Raw genomic sequence first — 23,492 nt, 5'->3', positions numbered from 1 at the left:
TTTACTCCGCGTTCAAATGTTCTTTTGATGAATTTGTGGGGGAGAAAGTAGTCTTGCCATCTTATCCCTCCGCCATCTTGTTCCTTCCTCCCCAGAACACTGGATTCTTATATTCCACTTGGTCGTGGAGTATCTCTTCCCAGCTGCTCCACCAAGGCGCAGCTGCTGTACCTTACCTTGGACGAGGGGTACCTCCTCAAGGCCGCGCCTCCTGCTTTGAATGTAGATCAGCTCCTCTCAGCCCTCTGGTGCCCAAGCAGCCACCACCTCCTGAACGTGGTACAGCTCCTCTGGGCCACCGCCCTAACCCTGGGCGCAGGGTAGCTCATCTCAGCCACGATTCTGCACGTGGTCGGTTGGGCCGGAGCCGGGCGTCTCCCGCGTCTACGCCTGCGCCGCCGGAGCCGGGCGTCTCCCGCGTCTGGAGAAATACTCTTGAGAGTCCCTTGGACTGCAAGGAGATCAAACCAGTTAGTCCTAAAGGAAATCAACCCTGAATATTCATTGGAAGGACTGATGCGAAAGCTGAAGCGCCAATACTTTGGCCACCTGATGAGAAGAACTGACTCACTGGAAAAGACCCTGAAGCTGGGAAAGACTGACAACAGGAGAAGAGGGTGACGGAAGATGAGATGGTTGGGTGGCATCACCGACCCAGTGAACATGAGTTTGAGCCAACTCCAGGAGATAGTGAAGGGCAGGGAAGCCTGGTGTGCTGCAGTCCGTGGGGTCGTCAAAAGTCGGACACAACTGAGTGTCAGAACAACACAAAGGGAGAAAAAGAGGAAGCCTCAAAGAGAGCCAACTAATTCCAAGTGAAATTCATGCCAGAAATAAAAGCTAACACCACACTTAAAGGAGTAAAACAATCCAACAATCAACAGTGTAAATTCACAATTTTCTGACATCCAGAAAGTAAATTGTCAGCCATTCAAAGACTGAAAAAAATGAGTATTACTGATCTTTGGGGCAATGCTTCCCAGGTGGCACTAGTGATAAAGAACCCATTTGTCAACACAGGAGACACTAGAGACGCTGCTTCGATCCTTGGGTTGGGAAGATCCCCTGGAGAAAGGCAAGGCAACCCACTCCAGTATTCTTGCCTGGAGAATCCTATGGACAGAGGAGCCTGGTGGGCTACAATCCAGAGGGTCACAGAGTCGGACATGACTAAAATGTCCGCCTTTGTTGCACTGTGAGTCAGACTGTGTCTGTGTGTCAGAAGGAGAGCAGGGGTGACAAAAAATTGACAAAAAAATGGCCAAATTTTTTCCAAATTTTATTAAGACAATAAAACTTTAAAGAAGTTTAATGAACACCAAATAGAATAAACACAAAATTCAAAACTACATAAAACCAATCATTATATTGTTTAAGAATACATATATGGTAAGAACAACAAAGAAAAGCAAAGACAAGATCAACCAAAATTCAGGATAGGATGAGGAATGTAACCAGAGAGGGGAACTCAAGTCTTCAAATGTATCAGTATGTTCTTTTTCTCAAGTGTCATAAAAGCAAATAAGTGTCTTTAAAATTATTCTTTAAATTGTATATATATATACAATTTTTTGCACATATTAAATATCACAATAAAAATAAAGGATTGTCATCCAGTTCTCTTTCTGCGTTACTTACAACACAAGCCAGAAACCTTTGACCACTCCCTGACCAACCAAATTCAATAAATTTTACCAGGGTTAATTTTCTCTCCTAAATGTACTACCTTCTACCTTTATTTCCATAACCTGGTCCAATCCACCTTCCACTCTCACCTGGAGTACAAAAATCCCTCCTTTTTTATTTTTTATTTATTTTTTGTTTTCACACAGTTTATTCAGAAGTTTAGAAGTTAAAATGTCGGCATCCCCCTCAAGAAAAATCATCCCATGCCACTTTCCAACATACAGATTCAGTTCAGTTCAGTTCAGTTCAGTTCAGTCGCTCAGTCGTGTCCGACTCTCCGCGACCCCATGAATCACAGCACGCCAGGCCTCCCTGTCCATCACCAACTCCCGGAGTTCACTCAAACTCATGTCCACAGAGTCGGTGATGCCATCCAGCCATCTCATTCTCTGTCGTCCCCTTCTCCTCCCGCCCCCAACCTTTCCCAGCATCAGAGTCTTTTCCAGTGAGTCAACTCGTCGCATGAGGTGGCCAAAGTATTGCAGCTTCAGCTTTAGCATCAGTCCCTCCAATGAACATCCAGGATTGATCTCCTCTAGAATGGACTGGTTGGATCTCCTTGCAGTATAAGGGACTCTCAAGAGTCTTCTCCAACACCACAGTTCAAAAGCATCGATTCTTCGGCGATCAGCCTTCTTCACAGTCCAACTCTCACATCCATACATGACCACGGGAAAAACCATAGCCTTGACTAGACGGACCTTGGTTGGCAAAGTAATGTCTCTGCTTTTTAATATACTATCAAGGTTGGTCATAACTTTCCTTCCAAGGAGCAAGCGTCTTTTAATTTCATGGCTGCAATCAGCTTCTGCAGTGATTTTGGAGCCCCCAAAAATAAAGTCTGACACTGTTTCCACTGTTTTTCCATCTATTTCCCATGAAGTGATGGGACCAGATGCCATGATCTTTGTTTTCTGAATGTTGAGCTTCAAGCCAACCTTTTCACTCTCCTCTTTCACTTTCATCAAGAGGCTTTTGAGTTCCTCTTCACTTTCTGCCATAAGGGTAGTGTCATCTGCATATCTGAGGTTATTGATATTTCTCCCAGCAATCTTGATTCCAGCTTGTGCTTCTTCCAGCCCAGCGTTCCTCATGATGTACTCTGCATATAAGTTAAATAAGCAAGGTGACAATATACAACCTTGACGTACTCCTTTTCCTATTTGGAACCAGTCTGTTGTTCCATGTCCAGTTCTAACTGTTGCTTCCTGACCTGCATACAGGTTTCTCAAGAGGCAGGTCAGGTGGCCTGGGATTCCCATCTCTTTCAGAATTTTCCACAGTTTATTGTGACCCACATAGATTAGCACCCTCCTATTCTCATTACCCATGCTTACCACACACTCCTGCAAAACACATGGGGATCAAGACCCCAACTATTTGGTAATCCAAAGAAACTACATAGTTACACAAAAGACTCTCACTTCCTTTTTACCAGCAAACCATGAATGAAAGAATAAGGGGCAAACACATGATCTTCATCCAGAGTTAATATTTCCCTAAAATTATTTTTCCTTCCTCTGCTGCTGCTGCTGCTGCTGCTGCTGCTAAGTCACTTCAGTCGTGTCCGACTCTGTGTGACCCCATAGATGGAAGCCCACCAGGCTCCCCCTTCTCTGGGATTCTCCCAGCAAGAACACTGGAGTGGGTTGCCATTTCCTTCTCCGATGTGTGACAGTGAAAAGTGAAAGTGAAGTCGCTCAGTCGTGTCCGACCCTTAGCGACCCCACGGACTGCAGCCTACCAGGCTCCTCCATCCATGGGATTTTCTAGGCAAGAGTACTGGAGTGGCTTGCCATTGCCTTTCCTTCCTCTAAGTCATTAAAATCCAAAGCAGTTTCAATTACTAATGTCACTTTGATATTCCTTTTTTTTTGTTTGTTTTCCTGAATCGCTAAGCTAGGACATACTTTCCTTTCATAGCTGATGTTTACAACCTCAAGACTGGCAGGAAGCAGTCTCCCAGTTGTGACTTGGCCACGACACTCTGCAATATGCAAAGTTATCACATAGGTGCAAATGACGCTTTAAGAGTCATCAAAATTTTTTAAAGCAATAATGCATTAATATGGAGCCTCCACATTTTTCTGATGCAGCAAAAGTTCTCTAAAGGTGGTGGTGGCAGCTGTGAAAGAAGAGGCACTTCGTGCTAAAATTCAGAGGGTCTCTCTTCAGAGATCACCCCAGCAGAGAGGCCTGGTCAGCCCAAGCCTGCAGGTGACCCTTTAGGGTGGAGAGGACTATCCTCCAGGAAGGCATTAGCTGACGTCTATTTCTCTTCCAGGTTTCTGCTTTCCTTTTGGAATTCATGTTCTGACAAGTGAAATCACTGGGGAGGCTGTGGTTCAGATTCCTATAAAATTCTGTCCTATGTGCTTTTTTCAGTCCTGTGCAAAGGCCAAAGTCAGAAAGCTTCACATGGCCCTTGCTGTCCAGGAGAAGGTTGTCTGGTTTGATGTCTCTGTGGATGAATCCAAGTTGGTGAATAGTCTATGGCTAACACTGTTTCTGCTATATAAAACTGAGTCTCCTCTTCTGTCAGCGTGTCTTTTTTCATCAACAGGGTCATCATGTCCCCTCCAGGCAGGAACTCCATGATTAGTTAGAGGTTTAGCTTATCCTGAAAACTACAGAACATTTTCACAACCCACAAACTGTCTGCCTCCACTAGAATGTTGCGCTCCGCACGAATGTGGCCAACCTGCTCTTTTTCAAGCATATCTGCTTTACGAAGTATTTTCATTGCATGCACATGGCCCGTATCTTTCTTCTGAACAAGCCGCACCTCACCAAAGGCTCCTCTGCCTATTACTTTTAAGGACTCAAAATCTTCCAGTCCAAGTCTTGTTCTCTTCAAACGAAGAAACTCTGTTTCCTTCCGAGCATGCGCTGATCTCCGGAGTTGTTTCTCTTCATCCCTGAGGCCTTCTTCTTCCATCGCTTTTTCTAACTTCTTTTGTCTCATTTCTCGTTCTTCATGTTGAGCAATAAGGTTGCTATAAAAATTCTCCAGTGTCACTTTGGTCATTGTCACCCTTTCCTTTGTGTGCCTACTCATGGACGAGCAGGGTGTTGAACCTGTATTGCCATGGCGGAGCCCTGGGCTGACGGGAGAGGCAGGGCCGGGGGCGGCGAACAGCCGCAGACGCCGGCCGGGCCAGCGGTCTGGAAGTGAGGAGAGGCGAAACCCCCGCTTCAGCTGCCAGCCGGCCGGAGAAGGGAGGGGACGCGTCAGGGACTCTGAAGGAGGCGGGCCGCGGGGCGGTTGCGGCTGTGAAGACGACAGGAAGAGCCCCCACTGCCGGAAAAGACGGCAAGCGCAGGGGCCGAGACTGCCCCGTCCCCCACGGCGGAGACGGGCTGGCGCGGCGGGCAGCGAAAAATCCCTCCTTTTTTAAGTCAAACCATTTTGGAATGTGATTAACTCTGTCTCTCTTGCGCTTGAATCTATTAATCTGGCCTCACTGCTATTTTAAGCAGAGATAACTAATTTGCCCAAGGACTTCCCCTGGTGGCTCAAATGGTAAAGTATCTGCCTGAAATGCGGGAGACCCATGTTTGATCCATGAGTTGGGAAGATCCCCTAGAGAAGGGAACTGCTTCTCACTCCAGTATTCTTGCCTGGAGAACCCCATGGACAGAGCAGCCTGGCAGGCTACAGTCTATGGGGTCGCAAAGATGGACACGACTGAGACACACACATACAGACACACACAGACACGCACACACACACACTAAGGGAATGGCAAAGGCAGGATTACCACACATACAGACACACACACACACACACACACACACAGACACATACACACACACACACACACACACACACACACTAAGGGAATGGCAAAGGCAGGATTAAAACCTAGACTTACTTGAGAGCCCACAGTGTCTAATCCATCCATTGTCTTGTGTTGAAACCAAGATAACGTTGGGAGATGCTTAGCCATGCCTGCCATGGAGTAATCAGTGGATATAAAGGATAGATCTATTTCTTCTCCAGTTATCCTTTTACCTCCTTTATCTTCCTGCTGCTGCTGCATCGCTTCAGTCGTGTCCAACTCTGTGCGACCCCATAGACGGCAGCCCACCAGGCTCCCCCGTCCTTGGGATTCTCCAAGCAAGAACACTGGAGTGGGTCGCCATTTCCTTCTCCAATGCATGAAAGTGAAAAGGGAAAGTGAAGTCGCTCAGTCGTGTCCGACTCTTTGCGACCCCATGGACTGAAACCAGGTTCCTCCATCCCATGGGATTTTCCAGGCAAAAGTACTGGAGTGGGGTGCCATCGCCTTCTCCTCCTTTATCTTCCCAACTCCTCCTTAATCCTCAACTCTGAGATCAAACTCCACTTCTTATGGAATGCCTTCCTAACTCCTTTGGCCTAGTACAGTCACCTTCAGATACTTGTCCTCAGCATGCTGTACATTTCCTACATCCCTCCTCTATGAGGTTGTGACCTCCAAGGGGTGGAGGCCTGTTTTTCCCACCATTGCAGCATACATGGCGCACTCTCGCCTACTCTGGTTCCTCAGTGAAAGTGATGGGTCACCAACAGATCTCTCCTGCACCCCAACAAGCAACCTGTCCTGCTGACCCTACCAGCAGGGCTGCCAATAGAGGCCAGCCCTGGCCCACTGAGTCTGGGACACCCCACTCCATGGAAGGGACCCAGTGCTCAGGTGGAAAACCAAAGGGACTTTGGATATCTAAGACTCCTGTCCCTGGGGCCAGAAATTGGCCACAAAAGATTGCCCTCTGCCCCAATTTTTAAAAATCAGATCCGTTACCCTGGTTCACAGTTGGGGTGGAAGCCACCAGGCTGCCAGGCCCAGGTATGAGGGAGTCACTTAGGAAACAGACCAAGGTGTCCTGCAGGGCAGGGTCAGGGTGGAAGGGAGAGAGGCAGGCACAACCAAGGCCATGAAAATGCCCCCAGATGCCCAGAAGAAGTCCACAGAGGTTTGACTCTTCTCCTTGGCAGCGTGGAGCACTTCCAGAACTTTCGCCCATGATCTTTCTGCCCCTCCAGCAAGGCACTGTCACTCTCTAAGTCCTTACTGTCCAGCACAGAGCATGATCAAAGGCAGACATCCAGGAAATGGGAGACCCAACTAGCCCCCATAAACCCTTTAGGTTTGAGAAGTCTTTCTTCCTTGACTCATCCTTTCGTTTTCTCTGTGCCCCTCACTATGAGTTGTTCCTCACAGCAGTGGTGCTGTCTGTATTGTGGGTTCTTTCAAGAACATGTGCTGGATGAAAGGAAGCTTGCAGGTTGACTCTCAGAGCAGATTACCAGATCCAGCTTCCCTTTGCTTGGAATTCTCTTCTTTCATCCTATGGGTTTATTTCAACACTAAGGGGGTTACTAGATGTTACATACCCTTGCTTCTTAAGCTCAAGGGTCACCTCCTCCAGAAAGTCTTTGACCTTCCCCCTTCAGGCATTCCTCCTCTCCATGGGCTTCTCTGGTGGCTCAGAGGTTAAAGCGTCTGCCTCCAATGCGGGAAGACGGGTCGGGAAGATCCCCTGGAGAAGGAAATGGTAACCCACTCCAGTATTCTTGCCTGGAGAATCCCATGGACGGAGAAGCCTGGTAGGCTACAGTCCATGGGGTCGCATAGAGTCGGACACGGACTGAGCAACGGAACGGAACGGAACGGAACGGAACGGATGGCCACTGCACCAAGGTGGACCTCTCAGCCCCTAGACCAAGATGGTCCCTGGGCCATAAGAACCAAACTTGACTCATTTCACTGTGGCCATCTCCTGGCAGTGCTGGGCCTAGGAGATACCTGTAGAAGATATCACCTCTAAGGTAAGAGATCCACCTCTGAAGTGGACAGCTCCTGATTGGGATCCCAGCTCTGCTACTTGAGGACTTAGACCAGTTCCTATTCATTTGCTGGTCAGTAAAACAGCCAGCTGAGGTCCAGAAATGAGGTTCTGAACTAACTGTGGTTGAGTTGCCAGGGGAGTCATTATGCCCTTAACCCCAGGGGAGGGGCAGGGGAGAATAGGCCCTGTGCTAGCTGATATTTGGGAGTCCAGGTACCTGGGCTTGGTAGGGGGCAGAGGGGAAATTACAGTGGGGTTCATCCTTCTTTGTCCCCGTCTAACATCCTCCACCCGCAAGTCACCTAGAAAACAGAGCCTGGAACATGAACTAGGTATCAATGTTTTATTTGGGTGACAAAAACCCAGGCCATTGAGGATGAGAAAAGGGACACAAGGTAAGAAAGAATGGGAGGTAATGCAAGGTGACAGCACACTGAGTCTGCTTCATGACAAGCCTGGAAGAGGCGCAGAAGCTGTGTGCACTGGCTGCCTAGGAGGTCTCCCCACTGGGAGAAATCTTGCACCAATTCAGGGAAGGGAGGGAAGAAGAGGGAATTTATCTGCCTGGATTTCTCCCAACTCCCAACAGTCAAACACTATGCCTGGAGCATGAACTCTTACACACTCCTGGGTTGCTAGTGGCTACTTGAGATGTCAGATCCCATGTCCTGTGGGGAGCATTTCATCCAAGTCTGGAAATGATGGGAGGAGACAAACTGGATATGTGGCTAGTGAGTGCCAGAGAGCATTTGCTATTGAACATAAGACATGTTCACAACAGTCCAATACTGTTTTTCTCATTTATCAGAAGAGGAAACCTGGCACAATGATCAAAAACCTTTCCCAAGGTCACATGGTTAGTAAGTGGTAAATTCAGGATTTGAACATAGTCTGGCTCTGGAAACTGTCAAAGACCAAGATAAGGAACTTGGATTCTGTATAGCAGGCAAAGGAGAGTCGCTAAAGGGTTTCAAGCTGGGAGTGACATAAGATAAAGAGCTTTTGAATAAAGCTCCCATTCTTTACTTTGCTCCATCTTCCCATGTGGCTGAACTTGACACAAGTAGGTGGCCCCAGAGATGTGTGGATATCCAACACAGTTTCTGAGGAGCCCTGACTGGGTCCAGAGCTCATATGGGCTTCACCATTGCCTCATAATCTTAGTGTCTTCATCAAAGCCTACACCCACCAAAGAGACTAGCTGGTCAGAGGCACGCAGGATCTGGGTGGAGAAGCCAAAATGAGGGGATGAGCAGATTGACCTAAAGACCAGGAGTAGGACGAGGACCAGCCATATATCCACTGTCAGCCGGTGGGTCTGGAGATCTTGGAGTCCTCATATGAGTCCTTTGGTGTTGCCTGAGATGGTCAGATCTCATGAACTGTCGGCCGCACTGGTCACATTTATGTGGTCGATGTTTGGTGTGTATCCGAGTATGTCTTCCAAGTTCATCAGAACGGAAAAAGGACCAGGTACAGGCTTCCCACGTGCATTTATAGGGCCGTTCACCTGGGAGAGAAGGAATTTAAAGGAACAGGCTAGCAGGGAGGAAGAAAGGGGTCTGACTTGATGAAGCAGAGCTGTCAATGTTGAGGAATCAGAAGGAAAAATGTAGGAAAGCAGTGAGGAGATGGCCTAACTAGCAGTCTCCATCATCTCGGCACAGGCAGACCAGACTGTGGGAAGGCAGGTCAGTGGGGTCACCGGAGCTTGATCCCAAGCTTTAAGGATGACGGGCTAATTCCAAACCATTACAAACCAGGGGTCCCCCACAAATCGAAAACCCAGAGATTTCTCCACCCACCCTACATGTCTGATACTTCATTTACCTGTGTGTTTGCGTTGGTGACTCACAAGGTGGGAGCGCTTAGTGTAAGCTTTTTCACAGTTCTCATAATCGCAGCGGTAAGGCCTTGAAACTGGGGATCTCCGCCTGGAAGCCTTTTCCTGGGTCCCGAGGTACTGCTGTTCTGCTCTTTGTGGAGCAGGTATGGGCTTCTTAGGTAGGAAGGGGTCTTCTTGGGAGACTGGCTGGTTCACAAAAGAGCCCTGGGATTCCAAAGTCAGCAATAATGGAGATCCACCCGGGGGCATCCCAAAGTTGTGGGGCTCTCTAGGAGGCAACATCTGAGCCACAGAAGGGAGCATTGCTTGGGCCTCGGTGGAAGGCACGGTTGGATTTAATAATGTTTTGGGTGGTAAAGGGTCTCTGTTAGAAGCTACTGTTGGGAGGCCAGGATAAGACATTGTTCTCATTCTGATGTGGGACATCAATGGGATTCCACTGGGAGGTGAGGCTGGTGGCCCATTAAGGGGCATCCTTAGATTCCCACCAAAGGTCATGGTCATCCCTGGAATATTGGGCTCTCCTAAGGGCATCATCTGGGGTTCCTTGAAAATCATCATTCCTGGCTGCGAAGGAGACATTCCTTGAGTGAAAGTCATCTGGGAAGGGGTGAAAGTCAGTTGGGGGCAGTAGCTCATACAGTGGTCAGGCAATGCCATACTGAACTGTGGCCCCATTTCACTGGCACTCTGCCTGGGTGCCTCAGCAGAAGCCAAGGGGATTCTCTGCAGCTCTGTGCACTGAGGGATGTGTTGAATGCCTAATACACTATGGTTCCAAGAGGCGTGCATTCCACTGCTTCCAGGAGATGAAGACATGTTCAAGATGGACATTGACTTCTCAGCATCCTTGGAGAAAGAAAGTCAAGGGAGATTCACCATAGCTTAAACCTCACTTCCACATGTCCCCATTTCCAGACCCCACCTTAATCCAAATCCTCATCATCTCTTGTCTGAATTATCACACCTTCAGGCCATTCTCCAGTTTGAGTTTTCTAAAATGCAAGTCTGAGGGACTTCCCTGGTAGTCTAGTAGTTAAGCCTCCTTGCTTCCACTGCATGGAGCTTGGGTTCGATCCCTGTTCAGGAAACTAAGATCCCACAAGCCACACAGTGTGGCAAATAAATAAATAAAATGCCAATCTGGCTGACAGAAACATGGTGGGAGCCCAGAAGTGACTCATGCCACTCTACCTGCTTTTTTAGTTTTATTTCATAAAAAGTATAAAGAGCAAATAAAATATTCCACAATCTGTACTTTCAGCTAAGACTCTTGAGGAAACTCTCAAATTCCAGATTATGTTTAAGTGTGAGGGTGAAAGATCATCCCAAACTAGCAGAACAGGTTCAGAAAACCATAAAGGTAAGAAGAATGGAGGGTTCAGACACGTCTCGGCTTTGGCAAAACTTAGAAACCATTCAGAAATATTTACCTACAGAAGAGGCTCTCAGGAATTCCCTGGTGGTCCAGTGGTTAAGAATCTGCCTGCCAGTGCAGGGGACACAGGTTGGATCCCTGGTCCAGGAAGATCCCATATGCTACAGAGCAAGTAAGCCTGTGTGCCACAACTACTGAGCACTCTCCTAAAGCCCGTGCTCCAGCAGGAGAAGTCATTGCAATGAGGAGCCCACTCACCACACCTAGAGAAAGACTGTGTGTTGCAACAAAGGCCCACCACAACCAAAATTAAATGTAAAAATTTTAGAGGTATGAATTTAGGAAAAAAAAAAAAAAAGAGGCTCTCATCTGAGTAGGAATGCAGTGAGATCAAGCATTGGTGAAGTGAAGAAAAGGGGAAGGCTTTTAAAAGCACTTTTTAAAAGGGTGGGGGATTGTCTTGGAAGTCAAGGGCAGTATTCCTCGATTGACTGATATTAAGGGAAAAGAGAAAAGATTGGTGGTAGAATTTCTTGAAACAGGACAGGATCCAAGGATCATATTTTTTAAAGTTGTCAATTACTGTTGCCATAGAGAGAGCTCTTGAGCTGAGAAACTGGGAACACAACCCCAGTATCTCTCCAGAAAGACCAATCCATCCAAATATGGAAACCAAAACATGAGTAAAATACAGTATCCACAGAAGATACTAAAACAGAAAGTGAAGATTGTAATTTCTCAAAACAGAATGAAAATTCACCAGAAAAGTGTTGTTGGAGATCAAGGAAAAATTAACAACATTCAAACACAAGTTTAAAAAAAAAAAAAGGAAAACAAAACTTAAGAAAGCAATTGCAGCTTTTACCAATTACAGGAACACCACAGGGTAGACAGAGGAATTCATGAAGTTATGTCCAGACAAGAGGCTATGAGTAATAATAGAGGGGAGGGAGGCCAGGAGACAATGATAAGGGAAACCATAGGGGCTTCAGTGGTGCTAACAGTGTTTCAAAGGTCCTTTTTCTGTAATAACCCGTTAAACTGTGCACTTACGGTCACACTTTTGTTTGAGTGCTATTTATCACAATAAAAAGGTTTTAACATAATACTGTGAGAAATCTGGATTTTCAGTATAAGTGAAATTATAAAAATCAGAAACAAAAATAATGCTATATTGAAATAGGAAATGTTTTATACAAGCACAAATCTCTCATGCTCAGATTTTTGCCTTCAATTCCATTCCTTACTAAAAGGAGGAGTTGGGAGAATTTCCTGACTCCAAGTCCGGAGCAAGGAATGAATAAATCAACCTGGTGCTTCTTATTGTGCCAGAAAATAAGGGAACTTCCCAAGATAATTAGGACCGTGTCAAATGGACAACAGCTGAAGTGACACCAGGGAAGACAGCAGAGTAGGAAGCACCAGGAATTCACTTCTCTGACTGCAGAATTTGCCTGATGTAATTACTTTGGAACAATGGAGTCTATTAAATGCTTGGGACTTCAAGGGAAGGTGTGAAAGGTAGGCTGCAGTTAATTTCAGTCAGTTTCAGCTCTTAAGTAGTTAGTGCCTATCCCCAAACATCCTGGGTCCCATACAAGGAAGCTGTGCACATTTCTGGAGCAGCCTGTCTCAGCTTGTGGGAACCAGAGTGGGCAATGAAAACTTTGTGCTCCAAATAATGCATAATCTGTGTTCTAATCACTAACTGCTGCTTCTGATCATGAGGTGCAGAAACAGGTGGGAAGCCATTGTTGAAACTCCCACTGCAATTGTCACAAACTTCCTCCTCCAAAATGACAGAACCTACAGGGTATTTAAAAGGATTGGCACCTATTTCTCTCTCTCTGGCCATGTTGCATGGCTTGCGGGATCTTAGTTCCCAGACCAGATATGGAAACTGTGCCCCCTGCAGTAGAAGCACAGAGTCTTAACCAGTGGACCGCCAGGGAACTCCCTGGCATGTTTCCTTCTTCCTTCATTTTTCCCTTTTTCACCTTTTGGGAACCATACATTTAAGAAAAAGTATACTTAAAAGCTTCCCAGGTGGTTCAGTGGGTAAAGAATCTGCCTGAAATAAAGGAGACACAGAAGAGGGTTCAGTCCCTGGGTCAGGAAGATACCCTAAAGGAGGAAATGGCAACCTGCTCCAGTATTCTTGCCTGGAGAATCCCATGGACAGAGGAGCCTGGTCTGCTAGTCCTTGGGGTCAAAAAAAGTCAGATGCGACTAAAGCAACTGAGCACACACACACAAACACACAAACTCAAAAGCAACCACATATATGGAAAATAAAAAAAAGTCAGACACAACTGAAGCGACTGAGCACACACACACACACACACACAGACACACAAACTCAAAAGCAACCACATATATGGAAAATAAAAAAAAGTCAGACACAACTGAAGCGACTGAGCGCGCACACACACACACACACACACACAAACTCAAAAGCAACCACATATATGGAAAATTTAGAAAGTCACCACACATACCTAAGAAAAGATCCAGACTCCAGATATTTTATATCTGGGAAACCTTAAGCTTACTTCTCAGGCTGATGTTGTCACAGAGACAATGGACACCAATTTAAATAAAACTATAAACAAAATCAGTAAACCCTGAGGAAGAGGAAGAATTTCCAGAGTTCCTACATCATAAGATTCAAATGTCCTGTTTTCAACAATAAAAAATCATGAGTCATAAAAGGACAGAAATGTTATGACCCATTCAAAGGGGGAACAAATAAACAGAAATGTCTAAGAAAGACCAGATGGTGAACTTCCTACACAAAGAATTTAAAACAACTGTCTGTCTTAAAGATGCTCAAAGAGCCAAAAGAAGATGTGGACAAAGTCACAAAACTGATGTATGAACAAAATGGTAATTTTGATAAAGAGACAGAAAACTTAAAAATAAACTAAAAACTTCTGGAGCTTAAAAATATAATAACTAAAATAAAACTGACTAGAGGGATTCAAAAGCAGATTTGAGTAGGCAGAAGAGTCAGCTAATTTGAAGATAGGACGATTGAAATTGTCAAGTTGAGGAACAAGCAGAAAAAAAGACTGAAGAAAACTGAAATGAGCACCTAAAGGACCTGTGGGACAACATCAAGCAGATCAACAAATGCACTGTGGGAATCCTAGAAGAGAGAGAGAAAGGAGCAGAGAGACTGCTTGAAGAAATGATGGGTGAAAACATCTCAAATGTGATGAAAGGCACGCATATAGCCCTCCAAAGAGCTCAGCGAACTTCAAGTAGGATAAAATCAATCAAGGAAATCCTCACTGAGACACATTATAATCAAACTGTCTAAAGACAAAGAGAATCTTGAGAGCAGTAAGAAAGTTAACTCATCACATATAAGGGATCGCAGATAAGATTATTAACAGATTTCTCATTAGAAACCTTGGATGCCAAAAGGCAGTGTGGGTTGATATATTTAAAATGCTGAAAAAAACTGTCTAACCAAAAATCTTATAACTGCAAAACTGTCCTTCAAATATGAAGGAGGTATTAAGTTATTCCCAGATAAATGCTGGAAGAGTTTATTACCATTAGAGCATCTTTTGTTCTAATGAGGTGACTCTTGGTGACCTTCTGGTTAGGGGCTGGTCACCAGAAAGACCAAGCCATCATTAGAAGCTTGGAATTTGGGGTCATATCCCTCATTCTCCAGAGATAAGAGAGGGCCTAGAAAATGAATTAATAATTGATGATGTCTACATGATCAAGTCTCCATAAAAATCCCCAAAGTACAGAGCTCAGAGAGCTTCTGGGTTGTTGAACGTATGGAGGTGCTAGGAGGGTGGTGTACCTAAGAGATGGAATGGAAGCTCTGTGCCCCTTTCCCACACCTCACTCTCTATGTTGCTCTTTATCTGGCTGTTCAGTTGTATTCTTTAAGATATCATTTTGTAATGAATCAGCAATAGTAAATAAACTTTTCCTGGGTTCTGTGAGCTACTCTAGAAGATTATCAGATCTCAGGAGGAGGTCATAGAAACTGGTCCCAATTTACAGACAGTTGATCAGAAGCCAAGGTGACAACCTGGACTTGTGACTGGTGTCTGAATCAGGGGGTAAGGACTTCCCTGGCTGTCCCTTGGCTAAGATTCAATGCTCCCAATGCAGAGGGCCTGGGCTCCATCCAAAGTGAGGAAACTAGATGCCACATGCCACGAAGAGTTCCCACGCCACAACTCAAGGTCCCACATGCTGCAACTTCAGGATCTTGTATGCCTCAACTAAAAATCCTTCATGCCACAACTAAGACCCAGCACAGCCAAATAAATAAAAATAACGGGGTTTCCCTGGTGGCTCAGTGGTAAAAAGATCCGCCTGCCAATGCAAGAGACATGGGATTGATCTCTGGGCTGAGAAGGTCCCACGTGCCGTGGAGTAACTAAGCCTGTGCAGCACAACTACTGGGCCTGCGTTCTAGGGTCCAGCAGCTGCGACAGCTGAGCCCACGTGTCACCACTACTGGGCCTGCGTTCTAGGGTCCAGGAGCTGCGACAGCTGAGCCCACGTGTCACCACTACTGAAGCCTGAGCTCCACAACGAGACAGTCCACTGCAATAAGAAGCCCTCACACTGCAACTAGAGGAAAACCCACACAGCAACAAAGACCCAGCACAGCCAAAAATAAATAATATAAATAAAATTATTTTTTAAATTTAAAAATAAATATTAAAGAAAAGAGGAAATAAAGGGTAGGGGACAGTCTGTGGGATTACGCCCTTAAGCTGCAAGACTGGGCACTAATTCCAGGCAGTTAGTTTCTTGCTCCCGAAAACCCACGGATCTGATGTCCTAAGTGTTGAGAGTGAGAATGAAGGAAAACAGTTTTCTTAGGTACCAATGCATAAAAAATGTGACTACTTTGTGTTTTTGGACTCTTAATACATAAAGATGTAACCCTGTGACATTAATAACTGAATTGAAATGGGGACAGGACTGGATGGAGCTTTTATTTTAATCACATTAAAGTGGTATAAATTCAAATTAGTATGTTATAATTTTGGGATGTAAAATTTAATCCATATAGTGAACACAAAGAAAATAGTTATATATACAAAAGGAAATGAGAAGGGAATTAAAGTTTCACTATGAAAAAAAAAATCAACTAAACACAAAAGATATAATACAGGAAACAAGGGGCAAGAAAGCTAAATGCATACTGAAAACAAAGAGCAAAACGACAGAAGTCCCTCCTTCTCATTAATTACTTTAAATATAAACAGTTTAAACTCTCCAATCCAGACAGAGGTTGGAAGAATGGATTCAAATAAACATGGTCTAATTATATATTGTTTACAAGAGACTACTTTAGATCCAGAGACAAAAAAAGGCTGAAAGTGAAAAGATGGGAAAAGATACGCCATGGAAATAGTAAACAGAAGAGCTGGCATGGCTATCCTAGTGGCTATCAAACACAATAGACTTTAAACCAAAAAAGTTTCAAGAGACAAAGGATATTATATATCAGTATATTAATAAAGGTTCAACACAGCAAAAAGATGTATGATTATAAAGCTTTACACCTAATAATAGGTCAAAGCATCTGAAACCAAAACTGACAGAAGTGAAAGGACAAATAAACAGTTCTAAGTAACAGCTGGAGATGTCAATATCTCACTCTAAATAATAAATAGAACAACCAGACAGAAGATGAGTAGGGAAACAGAAGTTGAAGAAAACATAAACCAACTAGATACAGCACACATATACAGAACACTCTACTCAACAACAAGGTACACATTCTCCTCAAATGCACATGGTACATTCTTCTTCAGAATAGATCATGTCAGGTCACAAATTAAGGCTCAAGAGATGTTAAAAGACAGAAATCAATAATAACAAGAATGCTGGAAAATATCTAAATTTATGGAATTAAACAGCATACTCTTAAAAAACCAATAGGTCAAAAAAAGAAATCACAAGGGAAATTAGAAAATACTTAGACAAACAAAAATGAAAACAACAATAAAAAACTTGCAAGGTACAGCAAAAGCAATGCTAAGAGGGAATTTATAACCATAAATGCTTATAATTTAAAAAGATCTCAAACCAACAACCTAGCTTTATGCCTTAAGGAACTAGAAAAAGAACAAATTAACCCAAAGTTGGCAGGAAAGAAATATTAGAGAAATATTACTGAAACCAAAAGTTGGCTTTTGGGAAAGATTAACAAAATTCCAAACCTTTAGCTAGACTGATCAAGACAAAGAGAAGACTCAAGTTACTGATAGCAGAAATTAAAGTGAAGACATTACTACGAATTATATAGAAATGAAAAATTTAAGAATAGAGTACTATGAACAGTTGCATGCCAACAAATAGGATAATCTAAATGAAATGGATAAAATCACAGAAAAACAATACATACCAATACCAAAATATGAAAAAATAGAAAATCTGAATACACCCACAACTAGTGAATCAGTAACCAAAAGCTTCCAGGACAAAGAAAGATCCTGAACCTGATGGCTTCATGCTGAATCCTACACTAAACATTTAAAGAAAAATGTCAATGCTTCTCAAATTCTAACAAAAAATTGAAAAGGGGACTTCCCTGGTGGTCCAGTGGCTAAGAATCCACCATACAATGCAGGGGATCCGGGTTCAGTCCCTGGTTGGGGAATTAAGATTCTATACTCTGCAGGGCAACTAAGCCTACGTGCTGCCAACTACTGAGCCCACGCTCCACAACTAGAGATCCTGCATGATGCAACGAAGATCCCAAGTGCCACTAAGACTCCATGCAGCTAAATACTTTTTTTTTTCAAACTGCAACAAGGGGACTACTTCTTAATCCAATCTATGAGCTAAGCATTGCCCTGATACCAAAGCTAGACAAAGATATTACAAGTAAAAAAAAACTATAAACAAACATTTTTATGAATATAGGTACAAAAATCCAAAAAACAAACAAAAAAAAGCAAACATATTTTTGGCATTAAGGATAGACCAACAGAAAGGAAGAAAGTCAAGAAATAAATCCTTACATATATGGTCAAATGACTGTCAAAAGATGACAAGACCATTCAATAGGGGAAACGACAATCTTTTCAATAAATGGTGCTGTTATAATTGGATAACCACATGCAAAGAAATGAAGTTGGACCCTTACCTAACACCATATACACGGATTTCCCTGGTGGTGAATGCAGTGGATAAGAAGCTACTTGCCAAGGCAGGGGACTCAGTTTTGATCCTTGGTCTGGGAAGAGTCCACATGCCTCAGAACAACTAAGCCCATGTACCACAACTACTGAGCCCCGAGTCTGGAGCCCACAAGCCACAACTCCTGAAGCGTGTATGCTCCAGGGTCCACAAGCCACAACTAACAAGCCCCTGTGCTGCAACTACTGAAGTCAGAAGGCCTAGAACCTGTGCTCCACTACCAGAGAAGTGATCACAGCTAGAGAGTAGCCCCTGCTCTCTGCAACTAGAGAAAGCCTACATGCAGCAATGAAGACCCCACACAGCCAAAAATAAATAAATAAATAAATATAGCAGTGTGTACATGTTGATCTCAGGCAAGGGTTTAAAAACACACACACACATACAAAATTAACTCAAAATGGATAAAAAGAGCCAAACTATAAAACTCTTGGGGAAAAAGTAGAAAAGTTTCATGATATTGAACTGGCAATAATTTCTAAGAGATGATATTGAAGGCACTGGTAATAAAAGAAAATATGGACAAAATTGACTTCATCAAAGTTTAAAACTTGTGCATCATAAGACACTATCAAAAGAGCCTAAAGGCAACCCATTCGAAAGCAAGGACTAGAATAGATATGTTACACACATATTCAGACCAGCATTATTCACAATAGCCAAAATGTGGAAGCAAGCCGAGTGTCCATCAACAGATAAACAAAATACGATATATATACATATATAGTAGAATATCATTCAGTCTTAAAATGGAAGGAAATTCTGACACAGGCTTCAACATTAAGACATTAAGCCAAGTGAAATAAGCCAGTCAAAAAAACAATCTATGGTTCCATTCATGAGATACTTAAGGAAGTCAAATTCAAGGATACAGAAAGTAGTAATGTGAATGTCTTTAATCCCACTGAACCATATAAACATAACTACATATAACGATATTTTTATGTTACACAGATTTTACCATAATTTTTTAAATGTTTAAGAAGGGGCACAGAAGGGGTTCCCACTGGCCACATTTGTAAAAATTTAAGAATCAAAAAGAACAATTGTTCATTTTAATAGATTAAATCTATGAAAATTCATGAACCAAAAGTGACAATGGGTCAGCTATTATCCCAGCTCTGAACATTGTGAATTGAAGTGAAAAATTAAGCATTTATTCTGTCTGAAATAGGAAACTATTACTTCAAATTCACCAAATGATTCCAGTTGTTTAAGAAAAATCCTACTTTACAGAAAAGTACAAACTAATACAGAAGGAATGGTGGAAGTGGAAAATCAATTTATAACCTCTAAGGGAACTTTTGGTTAAGGAAAAATTAGTATTTGTTTAAATGAAAGTGAATGATAAGTGGGGAGGGGGACATTTGGATGGATCCAAGGTAAAATTACAAATTACTTTCTGACAATAAAGCTGAAATATAAGTTCAAATAGATCAATGAGGCTTTTCTCTCCCCTAATTCAAGGGCCACACCAAAGGTGGGAGCCAGATGTATCTCCGGATAGTACCTTTGAGACATCCTTACCCCGAATCAGGAATCCAATCAGCTTTAACATCTTCAGAATGAATACAGTATATAATAATTTAGATCAAGCTAAATCATAATAATGAAAGTGAAAGAGGAGCGTGAAAAAGTTGGCTTAAAGCTCAACATTCAGAAAACTAAGATCATGGCATCTGGTCCCATCACTTTATGGCAAATACATAGGAAAACAATAGAACAATGACAGACTTTATTTTGGGGGGCTCCAAAATCACTGCAGATGGTGACTGCAGCCATGAAATTAAAAGACGCTTACTCCTTGTAAGAAAAGTTATGACCAACCTAGATAGCATATTAAAAAGCAGAGACATTATTTTGCCAACAAAGGTCCATCTAGTCAAGGCTATGGTTTTTCCAGTAGTCATGTATGGATGTGAGAGTTGGACTATAAAGAAAGCTGAGCACTGAAGAATTTATGCTTTTGAACTGTGGTGTTGGAGAAGACTCTTGAGAGTCCCTTGGACTGCAAGGAGATCCAACCAGTCCACAGTAAATAAAGGAAATTAGTCCTGAATATTCAGGATATTGGAAGGACTGATGTCAAAGCTGAAACTCCAATACTTTAACCACCTGATGCGAAGAACCGACTTATTTGAAAAGACCCTGATGCTGGGAAAGATTGAAGGTGGGAGGAGAAGGGGATGACAGAGGATGAGATGGTTGGATGGCATCACTGACTCAATGGAGATGAGTTTGAGTCAACTCCAGGAGTTGGTGATGGACAGGGAGGCCTGGTGTGCTGCAGTCCACGGGGTCACAAAGAGTCGGACATGACTGAGTGACTGAACTGAACCGAAATCATACCACAAGAAAGCGATCTGATAAGTCCGCAAGGAGGAATAGTCTACAAGGCAAAAGTTGATAAGATGAAAAATGAAAGGTCAGTAAGGAAAAAAGAAAACTCTTCTAATTTCAGAGACTTAAAGTGGATTTTGGTTTGGACACACTTAACTGGAAAGGACATTTTAGGAGCAACTAGGAATTTGAATAAGAATTACATCAAAGTAAACACGTTGCTACTATATAGCACAGAGAACTATATAATATCCTTTGATAAACCGTAATGGAAAAGAATATGAAAAAGAATACATAAGTGTGTATGATTGAATCACTTTGCTGTACAGCATAAATTAACATGACATTGTAGATCAACTATATTTCAAAACAATTTTTTTTTAAATTTTGAAAGAATTACATCTAAGATGATATTTAGAAATTATCATTCATTAACTCTGAAGATGTAATAATGTGTTTTGACTATGGAAGAAAAGAAATTGCCATACTATCTGTTTTATCAAAACTCCATCCATTTTATTCACCACTTATACTCAGTAACTAACATAAAGTAGGCACATAATAGGCACCAGAGATCTATCTATTGGATGGGATTTCTGGGGTACACAGCCACTTTTCCCTCCCTTTTCCTTTCCTGATTCTTCACAGGCAAACTTCTTTCGGGATGTCTACAACACTTTACCACTATCTCAATTCCTCCAAGTTCGGTCTGGCTCCCATTTCTCCACAGAAACAGCTTTCATAAAGGTCATTGATGATCTCCATGTTATCAAGTCCAAACACGTGTCAGAGTCCTCCCCTGCTTGACCTTTCACGAGGTTCTGAGACTACTGGCCATTGTTCTCTTTCTTTTTAAACATTTTTATTGGAGTATAGTTGATTTACAATGTTGTATTATTTTCTGCTGTATAACAAAGTGAATTTGTTATACATATATATACACATATACCTGGAGAAGGAAATGGCAACCCACTCCAGTGTTCCTGCCTGGAGAATCCCAGGGACGGGGGAGCCTGGTGGGCTGCCGTCTATGGGGTCGCACAGAGTCGGATACGACTGAAGTGACTTAGCAGCAGCAGCACACATATACCCACTCTTTTTTAGATTCTTTTCTCACAAAAAGAATAATGGCCATTGTTTCCTTAAATGGTTCCTTCCCCTTGGCCTCCGGAACACAGGGACACTCTGGCCAGGTTTTTCTTCTTCCCTTCACTGTGGCCTTCCTCCTCAGTCCCCTTTTGCATTAAGCTACTCTCTGGGCAACCTTTCTCATGTTAATACATCCACTTCTGTTTCTAGTCAATTATTCTTAAATCAATAGCTCCAGGGCAGACCTGTTCTGAATCTTCCAGATGCTTAATACTCAGTCTATTTGGATAGCCCAAAGGCACTTAGTTTTTGGACTAAGTCCAAAACCCAAGATCAGCTTTATCCACTCACCCACCCCACAACCTATCCCCAGGAGAAAAAACTATTCCTGTTCCTTCTCATCCTTTGCTCCTAGAAAATGTCACCAATCCAATTTTTGTGATGTCTACCTCCAAAACAACTCCAAGATCTATTCCATTTTTTCCATTCTCACCTTTCGAGTTCAGCCACCCCTTTGATTGGATTATCATGATAGTTTTCTAATTATTGCCTTGAATTCTGCCCATACCCACCAGGACATAAATCACGTGTCATTTATTCAGTTAATAGTTTCAGCATTGGGTTCTGGGATTAAAGAGATTCTGATAGAGACTTTTGAGTACTCAGGGAAGAAGACAAAGTTATAAAGTCAGTGGTAAGCAGATAGGGAGGAAAAAATTACTAATTGGCAGGCCTTTGACAGATACTGGAAGTACAATGGTAAGTTTACCATCATATCTTTTACCATTTATTAATCAGTATTTTTTTAAAAAACAAATTTAACTGTGATTGATCATACTTAAACACTTCAATGGCTTTCCCCTGCTCTTGGAACAACCAACAGGACTTAGGTGGTTCCAGAGTCCCTGCCTCCCCTCCCCTTGACCACTCTCCCATCACTCTGTTTGCCTTGTTCTCTTCCTCCATCTTTACTGCCTCCAAGGTGGAGGCATTCTGTCTCTGGTCTCAGGACCTGCCAACCCTTCACCTAACCATTTCTCTCCAGTCCCAGAATGAATATTCAGCTGTCTTCTCCACGTCCTAAATCAGATCAAACACCTCTACTCTGTGTTACTGTGGCCCCTATATTTCTTCTTTACAGGCATTTCTACACTTCCAATCATCCGGCTACTTATTAATAAAACGATCGATGAAATATCTGATGGTAAACTCACCATCCTATTCCCAGGGTCTGTCAAAGGCCTGCCAAGTAGTGATTTTTTCCTCTCTGTCTGCTTCCGCCAACTTTGTCTTCTTTCCAGAGTACTCAAAAAAGGTCTCTATCAGAGGTGACCTGAAATCTCTTTACTCCCAGCACCCAACGCTAAGACTACTAACGGAACAAACGACACTCGATTAATGATCTCTTCCTCGCATCCCTTCCCTTCCCAACCTGTTCCTCGGACCCCTCATCCTCCAGACTCCTGCTTCCTCGACTCCTCCAGCCTCCACGCCGTGTCCTGGGGTGACGCCCTGACTCACCTCAGGGAACTGGTGCGAAGCCATACGCCACTGGTTCAGGCCCTCGGCCCCCTGCTCCATGTGAACTTGGGATGGGTTGCACACTGACACTGCGCTAGGGTCCAGACCCCCAGCCGGGCAGAGCTGAGGCTCGCGGCGCGTCGCGGGTCCGGCGCGACCACGCCACAATCACCGCGCTCGGCGTCTACTTCTCGCCGCGCGGGGGGCGGAGCCAAGGGCCGCACCCGCGACCCACCCGGCGGCCGCGGCCCCACCCGCGGCCCCACCCTGCGGCGCTGCAGCCTCGCGCGGATCCCGCCCCGAGGCCGCAGGGTCACTAACAGGGGACCTCAGGACTTTCATTGCTTGTGTCTCACGTCTTCACCACCCTACCCACCCCACCCGCCTTTCTGAGCGTTTTTATTCGGCCTAAGTGAGGGTGGGGACCCGGAGGTTTCAGACTTCGGTGAGGCCATGTGGACTTGATGGACGAGGGAAAGAGGCTAGAGAGAACCGCAGGTCAGGGTGTAGGGCGTCTGCAGACAGGAGAGCTTCCAGCACCACCCCACCAGCTCGGGCTTCTTGCCGTGGCCTCCGCTATAGGCCGGGTACCGATGGCCTTGA

At 43.9% G+C, this 23,492-nt stretch overlaps 1 protein-coding gene and 1 pseudogene across 1 annotated transcript; both read right to left on the bottom strand.

The window, feature by feature from the left end:
* Nucleotides 1-3,495: 3,495 nt before the first annotated feature.
* Nucleotides 3,496-6,188, bottom strand: LOC129540881 (serine/threonine-protein kinase 38 pseudogene; annotated as a pseudogene).
* Nucleotides 6,189-8,783: 2,595 nt separating this feature from the next.
* KLF17 (KLF transcription factor 17) lies at nucleotides 8,784-23,231 on the bottom strand. The gene is made up of 4 exons (XM_088834985.1): nucleotides 23,125-23,231; nucleotides 22,890-22,983; nucleotides 9,352-10,216; nucleotides 8,784-9,031 (listed from the first exon to the last, which is right to left on the bottom strand). Exons 1-4 carry the CDS (start codon nucleotides 23,229-23,231, stop codon nucleotides 8,784-8,786), a joined length of 1,314 nt encoding a protein of 437 aa, XP_088691111.1.
* Between the last annotated feature and the right edge of the window lie 261 nt (nucleotides 23,232-23,492).

The sequence above is a fragment of the Moschus berezovskii genome, chromosome 4 (assembly GCF_049115385.1).
Source record: "Moschus berezovskii isolate FMDL1 chromosome 4, NW_MosBer_1.0, whole genome shotgun sequence".
Taxonomy (NCBI): Eukaryota; Metazoa; Chordata; class Mammalia; order Artiodactyla; family Moschidae; genus Moschus; species Moschus berezovskii.
This window is presented reverse-complemented; position numbering and strand designations above follow the sequence as displayed.